This window comes from Sylvia atricapilla, chromosome 5 (assembly GCF_009819655.1).
Source record: "Sylvia atricapilla isolate bSylAtr1 chromosome 5, bSylAtr1.pri, whole genome shotgun sequence".
In the NCBI taxonomy this organism is placed as follows: domain Eukaryota; kingdom Metazoa; phylum Chordata; class Aves; order Passeriformes; family Sylviidae; genus Sylvia; species Sylvia atricapilla.
Genome location: NC_089144.1, coordinates 48,070,808 through 48,092,981, shown reverse-complemented (window position 1 = coordinate 48,092,981; position 22,174 = coordinate 48,070,808). Strand labels below are relative to the sequence as shown.

General features: G+C 40.5%; 1 protein-coding gene across 1 annotated transcript in view; it reads right to left on the bottom strand.

The window, feature by feature from the left end:
• CACNA1C (calcium voltage-gated channel subunit alpha1 C) overlaps nucleotides 1-22,174 on the bottom strand; it is a 464,400-nt gene that overhangs the window by 132,187 nt on the left and 310,039 nt on the right. Inside the window, 2 exon segments of the mRNA XM_066319417.1 lie at nucleotides 3,299-3,471; nucleotides 9,414-9,517. Of these exon segments, the coding sequence (XP_066175514.1) occupies nucleotides 3,299-3,471; nucleotides 9,414-9,517 (277 nt within the window).

Genomic DNA, 22,174 nt, shown 5'->3' with positions numbered 1-22,174 from the left:
CCCTCTGTCAAATTAATGCTTTCTTCCCGTGTCGAAGGCACATCAGAGAGAAAGCACAGAACAAAACCATCAACAGAAACAGCCCCCAGAAGCCTTTCCACATTTCTCACCTCACATCTGTCACAATGGCAAACCCGTGTTTGCAAACAACATGGAAAAACTGCCTGAAGTGTGCCGCTTCCTAAAAGGCAGAGAATTAACTCAATCTGCTCTGTAAGTCTCTCAATCCATGTGAGCAACAAGTGGTGATGAGCTCCCTCAGCAAAAGGCCAAGACCTCTGCCGTGGAGAGAAGAGCTAAAGACTGCACAGGTTGTCCAGCTCTGGTTGCATTCACCTTCCTTTTTCACCCTTTCCATCACTAAGGTCCTCTCTGTTGTATCCTTGGACTTGATAACCTCACTAAGGGCTGCTACCGCCCAGTGGGGCTTTGGGCAAGGTTTGGGAGCCTGAGGAAAGAAGCAGCAAACACAAAATATGACCAATGGTGCCCTAAGGACTGTCACAGGCAGTCAAACAGGAAGGGGATGCAGGCGAATTTCTCTTCCCTTTCACCTTGTGTCCTCTGTTTTACAAGAGGCAGTGCCCATGCTGACGAGCAGGCAGCACTCTCTACAAATTTAAAAAACAGCAAAATCTGCCTCTGTCAAGGGCAGAGAAGAGACTGGAAACATATGTTCTCTGTGTTTGGGATGATCCAGTTTAGGTAAACTACCTGGGTCAGAGCACAGATGGTGTAAACTGCTGAATCTCAGAACCTACATTAGCTGAGTCTCTAGATTAGTAAGTATTTTTTATTTGAACTTCTAAACTATTCTGATACTCTTAATTTAAAAAAAACCCAAACTCCAAGCCCCCAAAAAACCTCCAAGGGAAAGCCAAAGAAGCAAAAACTGACACAATTTCTTTAAAGCATGGATGTGAATCACTGTCAGAGGCAGGAGCACGTGTCCTCTGAGCATCAGAAAAACACCACTGATGCAAGGGCCACACCTGAAGCTCATTGAGCTAACAGCAGCCTAAGGAGCTCTGAACTGCCCTCTGCACTTCAGTGATCTGTCATTTGAAATCCTCAGGGCTGATACCTTGAAAGTCAACATTAATTAGTCACTGGACAAAGTGTGCTTGAAAGGGCAGTAACAGCCAGCCATGGAGTTCAGGGTGCTGCATCAGAAACAGAAGGTGATGAGCTTTGAAGAGCACTTGAACAAAAGACACTGAAGGTGCCCAGGAGGCAACTGAGCTAAACACAAGAAAACAAGGAAGGCATTGGAGTCTTGGTGATGTAAGCTTGGGCTGGGAGTAGGTGGCATTCAAATGTCTTGGGAACACTCAAACCAAAGGGATCCATGAGGGAATTTACAACTGTGCCATCTGTCCTTATATTTTAGATGGCTTTTTGAAGAGAAATACCATCTTTCTCCTTCAATTTAACCCTACTAGTGATTGACTGCTGGCACAAATGCCAAAACATTCAACCCAGGAGATGACACACTAAAAATAAAGAAAATGCCCTGCCCTGTCACTTTTTCACAGTACCTTTTCTGTGGTATTATCTTAAGCTGAAACCATTGCTTCTCAGGTTTTCTGACTCAGATGTGAGAGGGCCAAAGTTGATAAACCATGTCTTACAAAACTCACCTTATCAAATTGACCAGGAAGAACTGAAAACAAGCTGGAAATGCTTTACCTTTCAATTCCTGGTATTACCACCCATAAAAGGAGCTTGTTAGCTCAAGTATGGATTGACCACACTCAACAGTACATGCAGTGAATCGTCATCTGATTTATTAATGTATTGTATGCCACAGAGCAGCAAATTTTGGCCATGATTAATAAATTCATTTCTGAATGGTAGCTGAGGTTATATTGTGAAACTAAACTATATGAGCTATGAAAACACCAGCATGAAAATCAAAATAACCTGATATTGAAAAGTAACCACAGTGAATTCTTCAAGTCCAGATACCTAAATACTGTGGCTATAACCTGATATTAATGTAACCTGCTAGTGAGCCACATCTGAATTAATTAATTAACTCTCAAAAAGTAATCACTGAGTGAATCTATGCATTCTTAAGCTTGTTTGTTAAATCAAATTCCAATATTTCAATTTTTAGCTCGTAAAGTATTATTTTAGAATCTAAAACAAGTGGGCCCAGGTTTGAACCTAGAGTTTTCTAGCCAATTTTTTTTTCTAAAAGACCTTCATTATTTTGGCAGCAATAGTGGTTACTAATGCCCTAAACATGATGAACATCTATTAAAAATCTTGCTGAAGAAAGAAAGGCACAACTTTCCCATGTCCAATCTTCCTGTAACTGGGATATGTATTTGAGATGGGATCATCCCATAGATTTTGATTGTTTGGCAAGAAGGGTGATATCTAGGGATGTGTTTCATGTCTTCTCTTCCAGAATCAAACAAAGAAAACGCACATTCCCTTGATGAGAACCAAGAGCAGAGCCACTGTCTATTGGCTGTGTAAAGGTTCCAAGTCTGACATTTCCCAGGTGCACAACCAGCAATGGAAACTGCTCAGTGGTTCTGAAGTGCTACACAGCCTGTGTTGGTAAAAGAGAAGGTGGCAGAAGAGTCAGTGTAAACAATGAAATGTTGGGGAGTACTGCTTTTTTCAAGCCCCTCCTTCTTGAGGGGTTCTAATAGGAGATTGTTGGTGAATTTTCACGTTGTGGAAACACCTCGTCAACTCCAAAATAGAAGAGTAACAAATAACACCCTTAGAAGGAATGTCTGAGAGCTTAATCCAGCCTGGCACAAGCAAACACAAAAGCACTGATTTCAGTGGAGTTGCAGATGGCCCACTTAGGGTACAACAGAGCTGATTTGGCCCTCTTCCCATACTGGAGCACTGCTTTCCCTAAGAAACCTTTGCTTTCCAAGGCACCAACCAAGTGCAAAGAACCTGCAACACCGAGCTACAATTAAATAAATTAATATAAGGCACACTTATATTTTAAAACTTCTCACAGTAGTGGACTTTACCAGCAAGTATTGACCTTTTATCCGTTTAATATCAGTCTAATGCCTGTATCACAGACTAAAGACTGATCTGCAGAATATCAATTACTGTAGGTGAATTTCTGCTTCCCATGGTTTCCTACAAGCATTAAATTGGAAATGTGTATAAGCACAGTGCATGCCTCAGGAAGAGCTTGTTCCTCCTCAGAAGCCACCTCAGCACTACAGCAGATGGGCACAGGCTTTATTGTTAAAAACACAGAGAGAGACAGAGAAGGAGAGAGAGAAAAAGAAAGTGAGAGATGAAAGTTGCTTACTGTTTCGAGGCTTCTCCTCATCCATGCCTTCGTCTTCATTTTCTGGATCAATATCTTCTGCTTGAGTTATCCAGTCTAAGTATCCCTTCAGATCCTCCTCCAGCTGTTGCTTTTCCCGGAGCTTCTGGAAATCCCCTCGAGCCTTTGCCTTTTCTCTTTCTTTGGAAAACTCCCTGGCAAGAGGGAGGGAGGGACGGGACATGGGTGGAAAGGAGGGAGAGATGGAAGAAAAACAATGGGTTAGATTGTTTTCCACTGCAAAGTCTCCTCATCTTGTGTAGCACACCCAGCTGTCTCCATTCTCTCAAAACAAGCACATGTATGGGGCATCTTTGCTGCACACACATGTGTCAAACAGCTGGAGTGTCCACATTTCTATCAATACTTAGGAAAAACCTGACACCTTTTCCAAAACTTTCCTTCTCAGCATTGGATTGACAATTCAAATAAAAACACACATGTAACAATTTATGTACATTTATATACAATTTTATGTACAATACCATACATTTTCTAAGATTCTGTAAACACTTGTCATTCTCCAACAGTTATCTATAAATGTCTGTACGAATAATGGATAACGATGAACTGTTTGACAATAATCTGATTTCTGGAGAGTGAGATGGTGGCTCTGATTTCCAGCCAGGTTTCAATCTGTGTTTAGGATTTTATATGTAATCACAATTAAATTGGCCTAGTTTAAGTGTAATTAATAGTACTCACAACCCCGTACACATTTAATTATGAACCATTTCACCTACAGTACTGGAAAATACAGTTTTACTGAAGTAAAGTAGAAGTTTTACTGAAGACTTTCAGCATTTGAGGCTGTTATCTGACATGAAATGTATTTTTCAAATCTCACATTGGGTGCACAAACACAATATACTAAGGGTAGATAAATTAAAAACTTAATTAATTAAAAACTAATATTAAAACCCAATAGATTCTGCCAGAAAGTGAACAGGGCAAAACATTTGATGATAGTTTTATGAAAGAACACTGTTGGGAATATAGACTTAATACAGGGGATAAGAACAAGAATTTCCCCTTGCTTAGTTATGATCCTGGGTTCTGGCTTTGCCTTTTTTTGGCTGCAGTGCTGTTTCTTCTCCTCTTTCAGAGACACCTATACAGCAGTAACTATTTTTTCAAGAAATGCTGACCTCCCTTATTTAGAGACTCATGTGGTTCTAAATCAGGTTTTAATGCTTGTATTTTAATAGTAAGCTTAATGATTGTGAAAATTGCTGCACCCAGAGTACCTAAGCATTAAGTCTTCCATCTGCTGAAGCAGATCACTACACAAGACACACACAGCAGATAATACAGGCCACTCTTCCCAGAAAAGAGAGGTAAAGCCATTCTCCTCAGTGCATTATCCATTACTGCTGCTGAAGACTGTCAGCAGTGAATGAATTTAACAAATGCTTCTCTACTTGGCATTTGTCTTAGGTTTGCTTTTGCAAAAATGAATAGATCTACCATTAATTTTGGTGGCATAATATTAATTAAAACCCTAGCTGAAATGTGAATTTTGTGAGTGCCATGTGGCTGAGATGGAGGTGGGTTTCTAACAGTGATGGTGAGGCACTTTCCTCCTGTCTGATCCAAAACCTGCTGAAAGATTTCCATGGACTTTGCAGGTTTTGGATCTGGTTTTCAGAATTATGAGCTGTGCATGAAACCAGCACTGGAGTAGGATCAAACAGGATCCCAACTGTGATAACAGAGGTGGAAGTGAGGAGGAGAACCACTGGCTTCGCTGACCTGGAGTTAATTCACACTCAGCTCTGGGTCCAAACCCAGCCTCAAGGCATGGAAAAAATGGAAAATGGAATTTTCTTATACTGGGAGTGATATTTTACTATTTACAATGTAAAAGAAACAAATAACCCCAACAATAATAATAAAATCTGTACAGAGATTGTTAGGGAAAAAATCCATCAATGGTGGTTATATTTTCTGCTTCAGTGACACCTTTCCCCTGGGTCTGCTACAGTGCTGTATCCAAATTAATGAATTAACTCTCAAAAAAAAAAAATCACTGAATGAATTTATGTATTATTCAGCCTGTTTGTTAAATCAAATTCCAATATTGCAATTTTAAGCTCATAAAATATTATTTTATAACCTAAAACAAATGGGTCCAGTTTTGAAATGGGTTGAACCTAGAGTTTCCTAGCACAATGCAAAACACTGTGACTGCCTCGTGTGAATGAACTGCAGTTCCATGTCTCTTCCCTTGGTACAGCACATGATACTCCACATCTCAGATGACTCTCCAAAGAAAACTGGATTAAATTGTCTTCATTTCTGTGCTCTACTAACAATAAACCATTGAGAACAGTTTTTGTGCAATTCAAACCACCTCCCAGGTGGAAAGGCAGCCTGTACACAGGCAAATATAGTTCACAATCAGGAGTTACTGCCAGTGGTCATTTTCCTTCCCAGGGGAAGGGAGCTGCTCAGCCCAGGGCTATTGCAGGCAGGTGCACACCGCAATGCTGCCTCCAGCACAGCTGGCAATAAATGGTCACCGTTTGCAGCTCCAGCAGGCAGGCCAAGGACCAAAAAAGCTTTTCATAGAATTTCCATGTTGAATCTAGAGGTTATCTTCTCAAAAAAGGGTTGAAATATCATGGCAGGGTAAGGTCAACAAAGGCTTGCAGAACTAGCAAGCAATCTGACTCTTGTCAGTGAACCCAAAACATTAGTATAAAATGATTATATGCTTAATCTGACTGTTTTTACCACAGTTCATTTTGTTTCACTGTGGTTTACTTGTCCCAGAAAATTATAGAAATGTCTGCCAATGGGAATACCAAAGAGCAGAGAATTGTGGAGAGATGTTTTCTCTGTGTGAGGTTAGAGTGGGTCAAGATCATAAACACCCAGCTCTGTACCATGTGCTGTTTCAGAAGAAAATCTCTCTTTCCCATCCCAGTGACAGAATTTAGGTTGTTCTTGCTGATATGATTTCTCACATTTAGAGGCCAGATGGAAAGTGAACCAAACAGCAGTATTCTAACAGTTCAAAACTCTTGCTTACTACTCAAAGTGGAGCACAAGGCTCCAAAGCTCATCCACCCTGAGAAGTACACCAAGGAATGGGAAGGGTTGGAAGAGGTGACAGGAGATTAGGAAAGATACCTGAAAGGTCACAAAAACTGCTCAAGGAGGAGCTACACCCACAGCCAGCCTCCTGTTCACTCTGACCTCTTTCTTGGCAGTAAAAGCATCAAAAGCAGCCAACTGTGTTTTGCAGGATCCTCTCAAAGCAGAAGAAATGTCTGTTCTCCTGCCCTCCATTTGCCTTAGGCAACTGCTCGTTTGGCCTTTGTCCTGGGATTTGGATCAAAGTACAAAGGAAATGTGACTCTGCATTCTTAGGTGCACATCTCTGAAGGCTGAACCTGCACTGCCTGTTTTTTTCCTCATTAATTAATTAATTTCATTAATTAGCTGAAACAGATAACACAGATGTGAACATCTCTGATCCCAAGTGACTTCTAATCACTGCTCAGAGCAATGATGTGGAATTGTTTTGCCTGGGCTTTGGGAGGTGTTCTCTGTGATCTGCTGACTGGATACTCCTTGGGAGTACATGAATTTTATATTGTGTTCAGCCAAGTCAGGAAGAGATTACAGCTCCACATATAAATACTCTGACATGCTATTTAGCCTAGTATGTGATTAGGAAATTCACCAGGACCATGAATGGATGACATACCTGAGGAAAAACAAATTACAAAAGAGCTCTTTCAGCAGAGCGGAATCCAGCATTTCATTTTGCAGGCGCAATCAAGGTGTCTTTGTGAGTACAATTAATTACACTCATGCATTCAAAAGTGATTACCCCTCCCCCCTCAAGCTAATCTGTAATTTGTGAAGTCTACCTATACAACATGCCTGCTGAAGCTCCTGAAATAGATAAATGGGGAAAAAATCAGAGATGCCCAGAATGGATATTCAAAGATAACCAGGAATGCTGCTTTGTATCTAGAACAGACAGGTGGATCATCAACATAGATCAGACTAATAGCAATAGCAAGTCTCCAAGAGAAAAGGCTGAATCTGCAAAGTGAAGGCACTTTGTAACTCAGCAGAATTTAGAACTGCTTCAGAAAGTTAATTGTTTAAGACCTACTTATTTAGACCAAAGAAAATTTGGAACATTTCTCCCATAATTTCTGTGTTTTTTCATGGATGCAAATTCTTAAGTTTCTTTTTACTTTTTTTCCAGTTAAGGACATTTTTGCAGAAACAGTGCAGCTGTCATAACACTGTGAAGACAGCCAGAGTGACTCACAGCTTAGACAAGGTGAACTTCATCTTTGATTTCAGTTCCCTCTACAGACTGTTTCCATCTCCTGACACTAACTGTGGTGGTCTAGCTGCACTATGGCAGGAGGTGGAAGATTTAGGCCTCAAAACACTTTTTCGAATTGAAAATGAAAGAGAGGGGAAATTAAATTGTCAATTATGCACAGCTACAAATCCAAGTGCAGGTAAATTTAACCAGCAGTGCTTCAATACTCAGCATTCCTCATGGCCGGGCTCACATGCATTTTTTATCCAATCAGATACCATATAATCTTTAACAACATTTCTATATGAGTGCACCTCTGATAGAACAGATCCCTTTTCCTGTCAGCTGATCACCATCCCTCACTAGTGCTGATATTCTTACCTGCTGGGCAGAGTGTCCACCTGGAGGAATGAGGAGTGTGTGTTTCAAAACCCTTCCAGAGCATCACTCTCCAGATAAGCAAACACAGACTACTGCCCAACACTTCATTATGGGGGATTTTCTCCACATTTCCCTGTGGGGAAACCCTTCTCCTTGCAGCAGCCCTCACAGTGGCCCATCTCCTTCAATGGAGTCATGAAGACAGAAATCATTCCTCCTACAGACCTTCTATTATTACCTCTTTGCCAGATGGCCAAAGGTGGATGTTTTTCCCCAGTCCCACTGCTGCCCTTCCTATCTTGTTGGCCCAAGTACCCCGGCCATAATTTCCATGAGGCATCAAGTCCTCTCTCCTGCTCAGAGATTTATTTTCCCTCTCTTTTGGTGAAAAGATGAGGGACTTCAGGGCTGTCTAGTCAGGCAACAGGTACAGGCCCTAATCAAACTCATTTAGAGCTCATCAAAGGAGGCAGGATGGTACAAACAAAAAGAGGATGTATAAAAGTCCTCATACCATATTTATCCGTGTACACAGAATGTCTATAGCCCCTAGTCGTGCCCAAATATGGAACTAGAGGCCTAATTCTAGAAGATTTTTTTAAATCTTGCAAGGAATGTTCGCTGGCTTGATTCCTTTAATTATGTGGCTCCCCAGGGGCAGTAAATTTTTAACTACTGGGGACAATATCCATTGTTTTTAATCAAAGCTACTAAAATGATGCTTTGCAGCGAGGGTTATACTGCAGAACTGAAATACAGCTAAATGTCTGGATGTCTTAAAAATGCTTAAACACTAAAAAGGACTTCTCCTGCTTCTCTGTTCCTCCTTGTGAAAGGTCAGAGGGAAATGAATTTTTCTCCCTGCATCATGCCAGGTTTGTAATCTGCACAACAGAGAAGATGGGCTTACTGAAGGAGAAATGTGCCCAAGACTCTCTCCAGGGAAAATAATCTCCTGGTAGGCTGTGCTTTAGATATACTAAACAATGTGAAATTTTTTCCTGTGAGAAGACATAATTTGGCAGGAATCTCATCCTAGAGCTGTGAAGGGATTTGTCTCATGCTCTCATTCCTCCTTCAGTCCTACTGACTCTCCCAGAAATTTTACTATGATCCCCTTCTATGCATGGATTGCTTTGCCCACAGGAGAGCACAGCACTGTCCTCTTCCCACAGAGTGCAGGTGGAGGAATGTGTTACAGACAAAAAACTGTCTTATATCCCTTTGATTTAGTCAAAAGGCTCCTTCTGTGACACTGGGAATGCTGTATTTTGCTATTGGCACAGCAGTAGCCTAGGCCTTCTCTTAAGGTTCGGGAGATCAACCCACCACTGACTGTTGTGTTGGTAACCAGAAAGTAGGAATAGAAATACAGATTTTAAAAAATAAACAATAATAAAACATTTTCCTGGTACTGCTTACCCGCTAAGTACACCGAGAACCAAGTTAAGTACAAAAAATGACCCTATGATGATTAGTGTAACAAAATAGATCCAGGGCCAGTCCCTTCCTATGGCATCATTGACCTGGAAGAGTGGAATGATAATTAGTGAGACAAGCTCAGATTCTGAGCACTGCAAGGCTCCAGCCAAAGAGATCCCAAGTCACCAGCAGTAAGATTCTTCAATAGCCAGTTTTCTGGAAATTTATGGCAGGTTGAAATAAATAATTTTGAAGGCCCTGAGGTTGAATTTCTCTGTCAGGGGATAACACCGCTTTTGTTACCTGTATTGTTATTTTCAATATTTGAACATTTTGTCAAAGTATTTCAGAGCTGATGTGAAGCTTCCTTAGATTCAGATTTTTTAATCCCTCTGAAAGTATCCTGGTGACAGGGAAGAACCCTTATTATGGAGTCTTGCCCTGTAGCATTGGAAAAAGGACACCAAAACTGTCAGCTTACCCGCTCAACACACCAAGAACCAGATTTAGAACGAAAAAGGATCCAAAGATGACCAGACTGACAAAATACACCCATGGTAACTCATAGCCCATAGCGTCCTGCATCTGGAAAGATGAAGGAAAGTTAGAAGACAGAGAGGGAAAGCAGAAATGATTAGGCAAAGGAACAGATGGAAAGGTTTGTAAACAGAGCCTGTGGTTGGTTTACACATAAGCATACCAAGTGTTTCTATGTGTTCTTTCTGATGTGACCACTCCTTTGATTGGTTTTTCTTTTTCATCTATTTCCTCATAGTCAGTGACTAATACAGCCTAAGATATAACCATGTGCCCTACTGGCACTCCCTTGGATGCTAATTGGGGACTTACTTTTTGGAATTTACTTACAGCACCACAAAGGATCCACCCCACGAATTCTAAATTTGGCTGCTTACACATATGACCTGCTGCTGCCAGGGAAAGCAGTGCCAGTTTTTGGTAGGCATTGCCACAGTGTAAATTCAGATCACATTTAGTTCCCACTAAATGTGATCCCACCAGCACAGGTACCTCAGAGGGGAGCAGGTGGGAACTGGGGGCAAATCCTGCTCTTTCCCTGGCAGAGCTCTGGGAATCTTCCCACTTTCCACAGTGAGGGCAGTGGCTTTGTTCTTTTCAGGAAGGTCTTTTCAAGGCCCACTCTGTTCTGACCTGGAAAAGTGTTTTCTAAAGCTTCCCCACAAACTTCCTTCTCTCGACTTGAAGGATGATTCACTTCTCAAAACACAATTCCTACATTCCTACCCAGAGGATCTGAGACTGTAAACTGAATGTCATGGATTTCACACTACTACAAACATCTGCACATGAACAGGGGAACTTCTCTTAGCACCAGAATCAGTATAATAAGAGGTCCATTTCTAGCCCATAGTAAGATCTTGTATATATTCTAAGAGCATCTAGCGCATTAACATTATTTCATCTTGAGGTCTCCTTCAAAGTTCAAAATTTTGGAAAGTTGCTGGATGCCTTAATAGAATCTAACTTCCATTATGGTATCATAGATACCACAGTCCCTTCTTTACTCCTCACAAACACTTATCTTTGGATCCAGACGCGGCATCATTAAAGCAGCAGATGGTGGTTAACATGTTCAGGAGCACTAAATTGATTTATGAACATAAATTGCAGACTTTAAAGTCCCCAAAGGCATAAAGTAATCTACATTCCTTTGTTTTCCACTCTTTTGAAAATTTTGTCTTCCCTTTCCAGGAAAATGGTTTTTCCTTTGCAACCTAAACATTTGTTGGAATCACAGAAGAAATATTCTCCCCTACATGGGAAATGAGGAGGTAATTTCAGTCTAAGATTCAAAACAAATCAGGAAAGGAATTTCAGACCTTTAGAAAGACAAGGCAGGAGAGTAACACTAATATAATCAGTTTTTTGTGGGTGGAAGTCCATTATCCATTTTTCTTTCAAAGCAGAGTCACTAAAGTTCTTGTCTAGAAATAGTCCACAGCCAATGGAGCGACCCAGAACTCCATCTCTGGGCCTCTTCAGCTGTGACTGAACTGAAGTAGACTCATTAAGAAATAAGCTCAAAATCTGCCTCTGTGAAAACAGTCCATCAGCTCCTTCCTCACAGGATAAATAAATTTGGTGGGCAGAAGAGTACCTGAGCTGCAAACATTCCCTGAGCATAATAAACTTCTTCCCTTTTTGGAGTTGTGCAGAATTTTTCAGTCAGTTTATAAATCATACTAATTATTCTTTATGCTTGCAAGCCACATTTCAACCCATGTGACCAAAAAGTAGCACCCCTGGTGTCTACTGCACATCAGGGCTTTAATGAGAACAAAGCATCATTGAGTATAAAGACAGAAGCAAAAATTCACCTGAGACCCCAGCTGGGAAACCAAGAAGGCAAAATGTAAATGCCCAAGTTGGAATTAAGTAAAGAAATGAGATTTAACACCCTCTCCTACAAAGAATACCAATATCTATATAAAGCAATCTGCACAAACAATGAGTATGGATGACTTTGAAAAACTACCATAAGAATTTACCTTTACTGTGGGCACAATGATGAATTGACATCCCTGTAATTATGATAGATGATGCTAAAAAAGCCTCAGCTGCTTGGCATTTATCTATCATCAGCTTGCTTTTTTTTTTTTTTTTTTTTTTTTTTTTTTTTTTTTTTTTGTCAGCTGGAAAAACAGAACTTCTTAAAGCTGTGGTACAAGAGAATCATAAAGAGCAAAGGCCAGGGTGCCAGGTAGAGAGGTAAAGTGCATGTCAGGAGAAGGACAAACCTTTATGAAGAAACTTCCAGATGTTCTGGTAAAGCATATACCTAGAATATAGTGTACTCTGTTATTCCCAATGCCTGCACACTTGCATAACAATTGTACCAGCCAGCATCAGCACAAATTAGTCCTGTACAACAGACCTGCATCCTAGTACAGCAGAGCATTTGGGACTTCTCAGACTGGAAATTTCAGAGGTCAGCTTTTCATCTCCTTTTTATTGCACAGTTGTATACGTTAACAGAGAGGCTGAGGGGCAGAGACAGCAAGAGCTCCTCAAGCAGAGAGAAATGGTGAGTATTTGGCAGACAGCTGAGTCTGTTTCTGTTGCTGGACTTCCCTGTGTTTGATGCTTTCATGCCTTTTTTTCTTTAGTAGCAGGTGAGATTATTCCATTATTATGAGATGACATTTTTCCTGTGGGACTGACCCACAAGCGACAGGAATGTATGTTATATGACCATACAATGTTAAGTGTTTGTTAAATTATGTTAAAACCTCCCTGCAACAAGGAAAGTGTACATTGTGAGCTTACTGCTTGCTCCTGAAAGGCCAGGAGTGTTGCCATTTGCACTCTCCTGAGTGCAGAAAAGGAAGTCTGCAAAATATATTTTGTACTGTTGCCCCCAGTGAACAAGAACTGGCTGAGTTACAGGTTTCCTCCTTAGGATGAACAACTCCTGGTACACAGCTCAGATTTCTGGTGCCTGAGTGTAACACTCCTCCCTGAGGGCTTACTACTAACCCTAGGAATCCCAACAGAAAAGGTAGATCACCTTCTAAATTCACATTTCTGAACAAAGACTACCATATCCACCAGTACAGGTCGGAATTGTAACTTTCAGTCCAGGTAATTGGAACCTGGTGCCAACTTAAGCACATATGGAACAATTGTTACATCAGCTGAAAGCTCAGATCAGTGGGAATCTGCAGATTGTCATTTATGGAAATAATTCTGAGTCAAACTGCCTGACATCTCAACACTTCCATGTCACTATTCTCAACAGTGAGGAAGCTGGCACATTTCAGAGCATTTCTGCATCATCTCTCAGAGATCTTGAAGATAAGCATTCCTTCTCATTATTATTTCCCACATACCCTCTCTGGCACTGTGAGGACATCCTTTGGCTCATTATACTTCAGCTTTCCAATCTGCAGAGTGGGATACTACCTTGCCTCAGTGGGTACTGTCAAAGAAACCACTCAGTTTCATGACAAAAAGAGGTCATTTCAGCACATATGAGGTCTTTTGGAAGAGCTTTGTCTTTGCCAAGCATCCCTAATTGCTATCATGCCTCTAGCATTTCAGCAGAGGCTTTTCTCTCAGTGGTACAGGTAATCACCTAGAAATAATAATAATAAAAAAACCCCTTAAAATCACCTAAAAATAAAAAAATCACCAGGGTTTTTAATTCTGTATTCTGCTCATCTTAATTACTATCAGCAGTTTCAGTAGCGGCCAAGGAATAAAAGTCTTTCTTAACAGACCTTTGTCTCTTTGTCTTCTGGTTCTTCAGAAGACACAGGTGAAGTCACATTGGCAAGGCCACAGGAGACATTCATGCATTAGTTGTTTAGTCATTTTTTTTCCTTTCCCAAGGATAATAGTCTGGCACATTTGCAGGTGTCTCATTCCTTACACAGCTCAAAGACAATGTTAGAGGTAGATAACCTATTACCATGGTGGCTGAGCATCACCAATCACTTAATGGGAGGAGCAGGCACAATTCACTAAATTCTGCTGACTTTACAAGTCACACACTCACGCCCTGACACTGTGGTAAATGTCTTTCAAAGACAACAGAGGGTGACAGGAAAAGTTTAATCTATCAGAAAAGGGCAGCTGGAAATCAGTCACTGGAAAGCAGCAAGCTGAATAAAAAAAATGAAATCTGCCTTGTTCACAGTGCCCAGTGCTGGACAGCTATAGCTTAATGGAAAGTAAGTTAGGGCACTTGTGTTAGGCTTCTGTTCCTCACATAAATTTAAATTGATTCCCAATGACTATAGGATGTTGTGATAATATTTTTTTTAAATGCTAGTACTACAAGTATTGTATAATGAAGTGCAGTATTCTATAAAGAAGTGTATATAACCTTTCATATAGTAATATTCATTGAGAGGAGCAACATACTTCATAAAATTAAAGGGCAGCAAATTTGGAAATTTTGCATAGAAATGCTATTTTCTGTACACTATTCCTGGAATTTACTGCCTCAGAAAGCAACCTAGCCAAAACTAATGATTATGGCCAGTAGAAAGATCTCTAGCTGAAACCAAATCCTTCTTGTGAAAATCTAAAATTGGAGAGGATGGGGAGCAGGAGAGAGCAAAAATAAGAGATAGCACTCAACGGTCATAAAATATATCCTCCTGCTTGAAGTCTTTATTTTGAAAACCGTCTTTTCCAGGAACAGCATTTAAACACTTCCCTAACTTTTGGGATGTGCAGACGTAATTTCCTCAGATCAAAGATCTCATGGTAGTCTACTGGCAGGCAGAGCTCAGGGGATACATAAAGGGCCATGCAGGTAGTGATGAGAGTTTGTGATATTTATCATAGATCAAAGAGGTTTTGCTTAAAACATCAATTCTCCTTTTACACCTCCTCTTTCCTTCTCTTTCCATGAATATTTAGGTATCTGCATTTCATTCATATATAACCTCATGGAAGTAAAACTTTAAACTCTGCCTTTTTTTTTTTTTTTTTTTTTTTTTTTTAATAGAATGATGCACTGTTTTGCACTGTGAGGGAAAAATGTGCTCTGCTAAACTTTTCAGTCAGAACTTGGGTACATCTCCAATTACAATAAACAAAGGATGGAGCTTTATTCTTCACAGCTATAGCTGAACTGAGAATATTAAAGAAGAAAATATCCATATCATAGACTGGAAGTAAACTCTACATCTCAGACAAGGGTTATGTGGCCAAGTAAATAGAGTATTCCTACTTTTACACTATTTTCTTTGGCTTCCATTGTATCTTCACACTGCCTTCATGATCATCAAAGCTTTTCTTTGTTTCTGAAACTTCACTACTTTTGAAATTCGCACTTACACAGTCAGGGAAAAAAAAAAGATGTCATAAATCCATGTGATCCTTAAGGTAGGGTAAATTTCCTACAAAGTGTCTGTATACATCTGTCTAGTGAAGAAGCAAAACTTTGAAAACTCTTCCTTTCCTCATGCTAGATATGTTGCATCAGCAGGATCAGAAAAAGAACAAAATATTCATCCGAAATGAGAAAAATTATATTGCTGGCAGCCCCTAACAACATCCAATTCACAACTGGTGTAACTGGTGCTGTAACTGGTGACAGCAGGATTTCTGAGGCTCCTCTGCAAACAAGATATTAAAAAAAAAGATATTTTGCTCAGCAAAACAATATCTTCTGATTAACTTCTCAAGTGCAGACCAGCTTTGGGCTTAAGATCCTTTGGCTCTGCAGTACTTGGAGTCTTTACCTTGAAAGCTCTTGGGAGTTATCAGAGGATGTGTGATGAGAAGGTTTGACTCCTTTCTCTCAACTTCTACTAGGAGATCTCAGGTATCTGGGAATTGTCTCATTTGGTCATGCTCTTAACATGTAGGTGGGTAATAGGATTGTGACTATTGAGGCTGTGACACAAATAAATCAACACTTACAAATGCAGAAATTTGGTATTGTTAGCTCTGGTAATGAATCCTGCACATTATGTTTTTATCTGATCTCTAAACTGTACATTGCTTATGTTATACTGGGGCTTTTTTATGTAATATTTGTGACAATTACATTAACTATGCAATTTTAAACGTATTGTAAACATTTACAATGTTTACATTGTTTACATTCTCGCTGCTTTTAACAAGGAAATTACTTATCATTATTCACAATTTCTAACTTTAAAAAAATGTAAGTGCTTAAAAGAAGCTCCAGAAAGATATCAGTGAGGTGACACAGAAGTAAAGGTTGAGTTACAAGGGACACAGTGCTAAAATTGACTTTCTCTGTATGACAGGCTCAATAAGCCCTTTTTCCAACCTGTGGGGCAAACTATGAGATTGGTCCTCTAGCACTGAAATTCTGCATCTCCTCAATCTGCTGCTTTGTTTGGAGCCTAAATGGTGGGAGGTTGCTGCGTATTATGCCAACAAAGACATGAAAAAAAGCATTCTTTTACTTGATAAATTCCTGGCTGCTCTCCACATACACCTCAAGTAAGTCTATAGACACCACATATATTGATCTGACTTCACCATTCAGAAAAGGAGCAAGGAAAAGATCAAATTTCCTATTAACCAGCACATATCCTAAAAAGTGGGTTTAGTGCCTTATTGCACTAAGGATGCAGATTCCACCTTGCAGATTCTCCATGATTTAAAATCTAATTAATTGTCTTTGCTTGGCTGGTTTTTAATCCAGCAATCATGTATGTGCATAATTTAAGGCACATAAATGAATAATTCCCCTAAGGCAAATGGTCAATATTATTGTTACCAGCAGAAATGAGCTGATATGCACAAGCACTTTGCTTGAATAGTCTGGGGCACAGGACTGGGGAGAATGTATGATTGGGAATTTATCTTCAGAAATTCCTCAGGGAAAAAACAGAAGCTTAATGTACATAGTTACAAAAAATTACAAAACACATTTAGGCATTTCTGTCTCTAAATTCTAGCACATCATGAAAAGTATTATCATCTTGTTGACCTGGAATAGTCTTTCAGATGTTCGGAGTCTTTAGGACAGGTGAAAAAAAGTGGGAATTTATGGTCTCAGAGCTGACTCAAGTGGGAGAGATGGGGGTAAAAAAATTACAAAAAGCCCAAACTTTCTAGTAAGCAAAAATGTAAAAACTAAAATGAACTAGACTTAGTTTTATTGGTTTAAGAGCAATGGCTTAAAACACAGACAAAAGGCCTACAGATGTCTTTGCTCTAAGTCTGGGTAGAATTTCTTCCTAAGCATAATCTTAGAAGCACTCTAAGCTGCAGTCACTCCTTAAAACTGTTCCTAAATAGTTCATACTTTGTAGCTGGTGCTATTGGATGGATGCAAAGGAGAACCAGAGAGTTCAGCCCAGCTTCAGTCTGAACTGATGATAGTCAAAGGAACAAGCAGCACTTGATCAGCTGGTCCTGCTTTGACAATCACATTTCTTTTAATTTGAAATACTGAAGGAAAAAGGAAATGTTAAGCTCAGTTGTTTCCTCCAAGCTCTTATTTTTAAGGCTCTACTTGCTGTGTTACCTCAACTGTGGAATTTTACAAATTCTGTATGTGAATTCTCTAGGTACGCATAAACACCTATAACTTTTTTGAGTGTCTTTATGAAAAAGGCAAGACAGAGCTGGGTGAAGACAAGGGCACAGAGATTGCAAACCAGGGCAGAGGATGCTCCAGACAGGTTATTCTGCAATACAGTCACTGTGGGATAAAAATTAATAACTTAGGCAAGATTCATCATATGTTGACAACAGGAAAAATAAGAGGACTCCCATGTGTAGCTCGGTTGCCCAATCATTCTGTATACTCTGTAGTGATGGAAAGAGCAAATTAGAATTCCACTCTGAGGCAGAAACATTGGCAATTTGTACAGAAGTCTCTGCAGGAGCTAAATGGAGCCATTAACTGAGAAAGGGCTGCCTTGATGAGGACAACAGAAACATCAAGATTAATTTGCAGCAGAGAACCGTTGAGAAAGAATCTGAAGAACTGCAGCAGTGGAAGATGAGTCCAGAAGAGAGAAGGGGAAAGAGGCAGACAGAACGTGGGGTCTGCAGAGGTTGCTTCTTCCCCTCTCCTAACAAAGACTGAAGATCTTCAAAGATCAAAGATGTTGAATCTGCTATAAAGTCCTCACCCCCATACACCTGCCCTGATCCAGGTGAGCCATAATTTGTGGTTTATTAGTGAGAAGCTTTTGGTGTAGCTACAGTTCATTGCTGCACTGCCTGATGTCCCTGAGCAGAGGGTATGTCTCCAGAAGTGACCAAGCTTCAGCACTGTACAGAAGACAAATGGAAACAGAGCTGGGGCTCAATCTCCAGAGCCATGAGGGAACAAAACCCCACAGGAGATACATCTTGACTGTCTTGAGCTTCCTGGGAAGACTGTGCAAAGGCAGGAGTCCTGCAGGAGGATCCTGCCAGGCTGCTGCTGCCTGCTCAAGAGCAAGGTGGGAGCTGAGATCAAGCATTTGCTTGATGGCAAAGTGAAAACAGGTAAAATTGCTCATAGGAGCTTCTCTGAAGCTACTCAGGAATGCCATTTTGCTGTCACATGGAGCAACCCAAACCACGTTTGCTTTAGTTACATGCAGTCTGAGGAAAGTGCACTGCTACCAGTAGAATTTGCCACACATTTTTTTATAGGAGCACATTTTCATCACTCATTAAATACAGGCCCCTTTCCAAGGATATGCACATTTTATCCGCTGGAAAAGACTATATAAAGTCAGAGAAACATAGAAAAAGACCAAACTTTCAACTATCTAGCCCCAGATGACTGATACTGACTGTATGTTGTCACTGAGTCCTTCCACTGTGTTTTTCAGCTCTCAGTATACAAACACTGAATTCCACCACATTATTTCACTTGTTAGTAAAGTTCCACATCCACATTTAATCTGTTTTCAGCTTGGGTGCACGTTGTTTTTTACAGTCTGATGTTCTTTACCAGACTGAGCCATTATGGAAAATACAAGGTCTCTGTCTGAGGGTAAGGAAGAGAATTACAGCTTGCATTCAAATACCAGCAGGTCAAAATGTCTGTGGCACACAATGGTTGAGCTGAGCTGTTTTCCACTGCAAATTATTTCTGTTGAAAATGCTTCCTGATCCCTGTACTTCCCCAGCAGAGCAGCTTGTTCTTGCTGGAAAGGTAGGGAATCATAAAACCACTGAGGCTGGAAAAGGCCTCTAAAATCAAGTCCAACCACCAACCCAGAAACAGCACCCTGCTCAGCACTAGAGGAGAAATACTGAATGTGTTTAGCAGTGTCCTAGTTAAAGCTGTGATTACAAATGGCCTTCACACAAGTTTATTGTACAACCTCAACAGATGGCAAAGGCCATTTAACTTCACACTTTTCAAAATAGAGGGAAAAACTGTTAGGCTCTCCCTTCACTTAAAAAAAAAAACCCAGCAGTGTTTCTGGCTTTTGTTTTCACAAAGTTGCAACTTTTGTTAGCACTAGTAGTGCTCCAAAGGGACATGCATCATCATGGCAAATCAGCTATCTGAGAACTGGATTTGCTGACAAAATCTCAGCATATTAAATTTTGTTAGTACAACTACCCCTGGGAATTTCCTCTAGTCAGCTAGGGGAGGAGAAACAAAAATAATCAGTATAAATAACCACTTAAACATCATTCCATCCCACCTGTAATTTTGTGCTTTCTTGAGGGACTTCTCTGTTTTTCTGTGAAAACTGGAGGGTGCTACATATTTCTGCAGCATGTTTGGCAATACAGGGATGCTGAACTCCCACTAAAAACATCAGTTACACAGCAGGAAATCCTTATATCAAAGAAAAATTCTAAGCTCCAATAAAACTCTTGCTTTGCCACCTCATTCACTTTCTCTGGGCTTAATATGTAAAAGAGGAAAAAAAAATCCAATGTATCTCAGTTCAGTTTAACATGGAACACGTTAACCAAAAGTGAAATATTGAAATTTGATTACTGCCAAGTGATAAAGCAACTCATATTCTAGAGCATGCTGAAACTGCTGCACTTGGAGGATGTAAAAAAAATCCCCCTGAAACTGTTCCCTCAGAAGTTAGTTGGTTTTTTCCCGTGATGGCTCAGGTCACTCTGTCTGCTCTGAAGCTGTCTGGGTCACCCAGAACAGTGGGGAAAGAACTGGCCAGACACTGACCCAGGCTGGGCTCTTAACAAAGACCTGAGCAAGTCTTCAGGACTCTGCACAAACACATCCTGCAGTCTGCTGTGCCAAGCCCTCACTCTTGATCCATCTTTTGTTGATGCAGATGACTAGCAGATCATTCTCCCTTCCTTTTCTGTACTCAACAGCTGACAATATCAACTGTGATACTGCTTAATACTCTGTTCTGCATGGTTCCTGAGCAGTGGATCTGTGGAACTGATGCAGCTGCAGTGTTCTGCCAGAGCCAGGTACCTGCCCAGGGGCCATGAGGGCTCTCCTTTCCCTCATGGCACTGATTACACGGGTGCTTGTTCAGCGAATTTGCAATTTACAGAAATGCCACAGAGTGACCTCCAACAATTGTTCGGACTTGTGTGACTTAATCAGGATTTGAATTCTCCAGAGGTAAAAGTCACAGAGCTTTATGTGCATTGCCTTATTCCTACATAAATGTGTAAAACTTTTTTTTCCCCCTTTAAAAGGAAAAGGTTGGGCTTTGGAAAAGTCACCCAAGAGCCCAAAGGGTATTTAGCCACAGTCCTTTCATTACAGCTACTGCAGCTCTTACTGCTACTCAGTTATGTAAAAACCTTCTTGCCCTTTAAAGTCTTTGGGAATTCACTCCAAAAGAATGAAGTGCTCAATTCAAGCATAAAAATATCCCCTACGATGGTGGGTTTCCAAACCTAAAAATTTCATTTCATGTTAGAATTCTGGCCATCCCTTCCTGTCTCTGTTTGTGTTGTGTTTACATTTGCATGGCTGATTATCCAGAAAGGATTTTCTGCCTTTATTACTGCATTGCTGCTTTATAAATGCTTCTATTTATCTCAGTGCAGACTGAGAGCAAATTCTTCCACAACTACATCAGAACAGTACTGATTGCTTGCCTGCACAGGAATATACAAGCACACACCATTCATTGATTTCCATAGTCAATTAAGTCCTTAAAAATACAGATTATGAAAAACAGCACTGTAAGATGTAGATAATCACTACCTTTTTTATTAAGTGAAGACAAGACTGTCAATTACGTTTTTGCACTTGATCAGTATATCCCAAGTTCCTCTGTACCCAGTTCACAATCTAGGAATCCTAGGAAAATTCTACATTTTAGATAATTAGTCCAGTTTCCAGTCGTGAAATCACATCCAAAATTCTCAAATAAAACATACAATATCTAGAACTCCCTGCACGCAGATAATAAACCTTCGTCTGATAGGCACTCAGATATTGTAAAAGCTCTAGATGTTTGCTGGAGGAATTACCATCAAAGAACCCGAATGATCTGCAACTGCACTACTGACAGACAGGACTGCCCCTTCTCCTTTTCTTATGGGTCTTAGAAGCAACACCACAGAGGCCAGATTAGCACAACATCCTGACTGATTTGTTCTAGATATACTTGCTTTAAAAGTCAATGGAGTCGATGCTCTGTGGTGAATATTCACAGAATAGTTTGGGTTTGAAAGGACCCTTAAAGGCCACCAAAACCCAACCGCCTGCAAGAAGAAGGGACAAATTCCACGAGGTCAGGTTGCTCACAGCCCTGTCCAACCTGACCTTTAAAGTTTCCTGGGATGGAGAATCCACCACCTCTCCGGGCAACCTGTGCCAGAGTTTTCCCACCCTTGCTGTAAATGTTTTCTTCCTTATTTCTGATCTAAATCTGCCCACTGTATTTTAATTCCTTACCCCTTGTCCCATCACTACATGCCCTTGTAAACAGGGTCTCTCCAGCTCTCTGTAGGGCCCCTTCAGGTACTGGGAGGTCTCCAATCAATCCTCTGATTGACTTCTAAATCCTTCATTTCACACTTCTCTTTGTATCTTTTGGAAGATGTGCTCAATATTGGTTTTGGGTCTCCAATCTGGGTGCAATTTAGAGGATTAGAGTTACAAGGAGACAGTTCTGGAGTGGGCCATGGGTGCAGATAAACTACACTCTCGTGATGGCATGACCACTCATCATACTGAGCCCTCAAATCCTGCCCAGGCAGAAATCCCTCTGAAACCAATGAATAAAGGCAATATTAATGGACCAATTCTCTTTGCGGGCAGGAAGGACCTAATGTTCATAGTAAGGCTGGTGAAGATTTAGTTGTAGTGCCCTCTGTCT